Here is a 4,020-nt window from a genome sequence, read left to right as displayed (position 1 = left end):
TCTAAGGATCTAACAGGGTCATCTTGATTTGCACCCCAGGACCAGTAGAAATTGTACTCATTTATATTTGAAATTTGCCACTTACACAGGAGAGATGCTGAAAGTTAATAAGAAAGTGCTTGCAAAGCTCTGAGGCAAAATAAGAGAAAGTTTCATACAAAGTGGCCACCTGTTACAGTTGCCAAATTGGTAATTGCAACGCTTTTGTCTGGGGAGCTTAAATCCAAAGTCCTAAAAAATCTATCTTTGGGTGAAGTCACCGACCTTTCTGGAAGGAGCACTTTTTCCATAGGGATTTCTCACTCCAACCCCATCTGTGAGGGACAGAACGCACCGACATTTATGGGTAAAATGGTGGAGCATGGGGAGAGGCTGGTGACTGATTGACTGCTACAGCCAAGGCATGGCTGGAGAGCTAGGAACGTGTCCAGCAAAGTGATCAGCTGTAGCATTGCTCAAGGCAGACTTAAGCCACCAAAAATTTAGTGGCTCAGCTACAGAGGGGTGGGTTTGGGGGAAATGCCAGAGGAAGGCAATGAGCATCACCACATGAACTTGCAAGGAAGGAAAATTTAAGAGCCAGCCTCAGACCTCGGTCTATTCACAGAGCACAAAAATATCTACACAGAGAAGAAAAAAACTGTTGGGAACTGCTACAGACAGCTCCCCCCTCTTCTTTCTCCCACGGAGGAGAAATGATGCATCCCTCACCTCTTGGAGGGGAAAACAACACCCTGCTTGGGCCAGCTCACGGCTCCTGTGTGCCTGCAGATGTCAGGCAGAGCAAACCGGCAGAAAGCACAAGGTGTTTCCACTGCATCACCTCCTACCTACCGGTGATGGAGAGGGGAGAGAGGGGGGGAAGGAAATCACCGGGAAAATGAGTGCTGCAGGAGGGGAGGAGATGTCTCGGGGCTGTTCTCTCCCTCTGGAGGAGGTGCTGCACCCAAGGAACCCCCCTCTCCCGTAGGGTCACCTGCGGGGCCAGTTGTAACCAGTTCCCTTATCGGAGCCGGGGGACAGGGCTCCGGCTCCTGCGGGGATCTGGCAGGAGGCAGCTGAGCTCCCTGCGGGCAGAGAGCGGGGATATAAGGGGAGGCATCCGTAGGCAAAGCAAAAACACGGGGCGAGCTGGGGTAGGGTAGGGTGGGATAGGATAAGGATAAGGATAAGGATAAGGATAAGGATAAGGATAGGATAGGATAGGATAGGATAGGATAGGATAGGATAGGATAGGATAGGATAGGATAGGATAGGATAGGATAGGATAGGATAGGATAGGATAGGATAGGATAGGATGCAGCTGCCGGCTGTGTGCTGCAGGGCCTGGCTGCTGCTGCTCGTCCTGCCCTGGGCCGGGGCTCCGGCAGCCGGCGGCGAGCACGGCGCGGAGCTGCGCTCCCTGCAGGTACCGGGACCGGGACCGGGGCGGGCCGGGGACCGGGGAGCACGAGCGGGGCTCCTCGTCCCTCTGCCACGGCTCCTTCCCTCCTTCTCCTTCCCCCCCAGGACCTCCTGGAGGCGCTGGGGCAGCTGCGGGACGAGGAAGGGGACCTGGCTCTGGACGAGGAGCCGGAGGCTGGAGCTGAGGACGGCGGCCCCGAGTGGGACCTGCCGGGGACCCCTCTCCCGGCCCCCAGCCCAACCGAGCCGGCGGAGGGGCAGAGCCACTGGAGGAGCCTCCTCTCCTCCTCCCGACGGAGGCATTTCTCCGGCTGCTTTGGGACGAGGATGGAGAGGATCGGCGCTCAGACGGGGCTGGGATGCAACCACTACAAAGCCCGTAGGTCCCGGCTCGTCTCCGGCGCTGCCCCGCGGCTCTTCCCCGCCTGCCACAGCCCAGGGGACCGGGGCAGGCGCTGGGGCACCCCCGCAGCTCTCCGCCCCTTTTCTTCCAGGTTTCTGGAGGAGAAGGAGAAGCTGAAGTCGGGACCGGCATCCTCGAGCCTCCGGGCCGGCGTCCAGCCGCCGGGCAGCCACGCTCCCCCCCCCCCCCGGAGCTTCCAAGGGGCTGGGTACGCAGCAATAAACCTTTTGTACAAAGCGTGGCCGTCTGAGAGTGGTTTGTGGGCTTTTGGGGTCACGGTGTAGCACGCGGAAAGCCCCTACAGAGATCTCCTCCTCTGCACGGAGGGTCCTTGACACTGGCTGGAGCATCCCGCCGGGTCTGGGGCAGCTTTAGCCCGGGGGCTGCGGCAGCAGGAGGGGTGGTGGCAGCACTGTCGGGCACTGTCGGGCACTGTCGGGCACTGTCGGGCACGGAGCAGCCCCTCGGGCACGGGGCTCGGCGGCTCTCCGAGCGAGCTGCCGGCAGGGCTGAGCTGCGGGCCCCGGGCCGCCGGCCTTCAGCACCGGGGACAGACGCCAGAGGGCTCGGCTCGGCTCGGCTCGACCCAGCCCGGCCTCGGCGAAGCCTCCCTGCCCTCCTCCCGGGGGTTGTGCAGTGCGGTTTAACCCGTGCTAAGCTCCCTGAGCCACTGCACAGCCCGCTCCGGCTTCCCAAGGCAAGGCAAGGAGCACGGACAGGCTGCGCAGACGGACAGGCGGACAGGGGGGCCCCCTCCCGGGAGCAGCCACCCCACACCCCAACCCATAGCTCCGTCGGTGAGGGGTGGCTGGGATGAAGATGTTTCCTCCCCAGTGGAAAAAGTGAGGCACCACTTATCTCAGTTGCAGCGTGGCCTGTCCTGTGATCGCCTTGTGCGGGCAGCTCACCAGACATCATCACTTTCTGGTTTTGTTTCCCACGCTGGCCACCTTGGCTCTGTGTTTCCTCCTTAATCTAACCTAACTGACAGGAAAGAGAGCTTGGGTAGGGCATGGCAGAGCCTTGTCAAAGGGTTTGGTCACCAGGGGGTGAAAGGAATCCAGATCCAGCCTCTGCCCCAGGACTGCAGAGACTCTTTACTGTCAGCCCACCCTCCAGCAGTCTTCACTTGCACCATGGCAATGAAATGGACATCCGTGGAAGGATGTGCAGCAGGCAAGGGCATCGGGTACAATAGGTGTATTGGCAGAAGGGATCCACAAAACATCAGCCCTTAAGGCAGCCTCATGGGGCTGGAAGAAAAGGACATTGCTTCATCCTGCTGGGGAAGGGGCAGAAGTACCCCCAGCTGAGCTCTGTCTATGTACCATCCTCCTCCTCACAGGGATCCGGACACAGGGCAGCACCCTTGGTGCTCTGCCTCTCTGCTCTCAACAGCCTGTGCTGCTTCCTAATGCAGCCTCAAGTCCCCATACTTCCCGTCCCGTAGCTCAGGGGGCTGAGTGGGACAATGTGCTGATTTCCTCTTCCAAAACTGGTCACAGTACACATTTAATAAGAACCTGCTGCTCTCCCAATGGGGTTTTTACCAATTGAATGGCCAGCAGAGCAGCACGGGCAATGACTTGGCTTTGTCTCTCCATCGCTGGACTGTAAAGCCTGAAGTTCGTACAAGCCTTGCAAGGGTGATGATACTGAGATACCACAAGCAAACAAACAAGTGAGCTTTATAGCTGAGTTCTGACATTTTATGCTCCATTTGTTTTGGCACAGATGTGAGATGGATAATAGAGGGCAGAATTTGGCTTTGTAAACACAGGAGCTCCTGTGAGGGTCAGCCATTTTATCTCATCTAGGTACTTTCATACGTCCCACATGAATAGCACACAGACATCCCCAGCTTAGAAAAATACTGTCAAGGTTGAAGTCAAGCCCCTAGATCTCATTTATCTGCTGTGGCATATGGAAGATGGAAAGTGAACGAGCCAGTGAAAGAAAGGAGTATCTCTTGGTCCAGGTTATTGAAAGCAATCCTGCAATATTAGATTGTTTCACAGGGACAGGTCACTCAAAGCTAAATATTTCACAACTGGGACTGATATCATGTTCCTCAGTTTCTTATAGCTGGGTTTGTGCCTCCGGGGGCTGCTTTACAAATGTGCTGAGCTCTCAGGCAAAACTCAGATCAAGCGACAGCGTTTTTTTAGCACAGAGACAGCACTAGAGAATACTTGGCGTGTGGGAGGCTGAAA

The 4,020-nt window shown here is 57.0% G+C and overlaps 1 protein-coding gene across 1 annotated transcript; it reads left to right on the top strand.

Moving 5' to 3' along the window:
• The first annotated feature begins 1,195 nt into the window (after positions 1-1,195).
• On the top strand, positions 1,196-2,031 carry LOC309886391 (natriuretic peptides A-like). Its single transcript, XM_082777235.1, has 3 exons — positions 1,196-1,408; positions 1,510-1,783; positions 1,899-2,031. Exons 1-3 carry the CDS (start codon positions 1,298-1,300, stop codon positions 1,922-1,924), a joined length of 411 nt encoding a protein of 136 aa, XP_082633361.1. The 5' UTR covers positions 1,196-1,297; the 3' UTR covers positions 1,925-2,031.
• The last annotated feature ends 1,989 nt before the right edge of the window (positions 2,032-4,020 follow it).

The sequence above is a fragment of the Aythya marila genome (genome assembly GCF_965140915.1).
Source record: "Aythya marila genome assembly, chromosome: 21".
Taxonomy (NCBI): domain Eukaryota; kingdom Metazoa; phylum Chordata; class Aves; order Anseriformes; family Anatidae; genus Aythya; species Aythya marila.
The sequence above is the reverse complement of the archived record's forward strand: the minus strand, read 5'-3'. Positions and strand labels throughout refer to the sequence as shown.

Bases quoted from the DNA above. Each gene is read 5' to 3' on its own strand.
- LOC309886391 (XM_082777235.1), top strand. From the start codon at position 1,298: ATGCAGCTGCCGGCTGTGTGCTGCAGGGCCTGGCTGCTGCTGCTCGTC. The intron at 1,409-1,509 runs GTACCGGGACCG...CTTCCCCCCCAG, and splicing joins CGGAGCTGCGCTCCCTGCAG to GACCTCCTGGAGGCGCTGGG. The intron at 1,784-1,898 runs GTAGGTCCCGGC...CTTTTCTTCCAG, and splicing joins ATGCAACCACTACAAAGCCC to GTTTCTGGAGGAGAAGGAGA.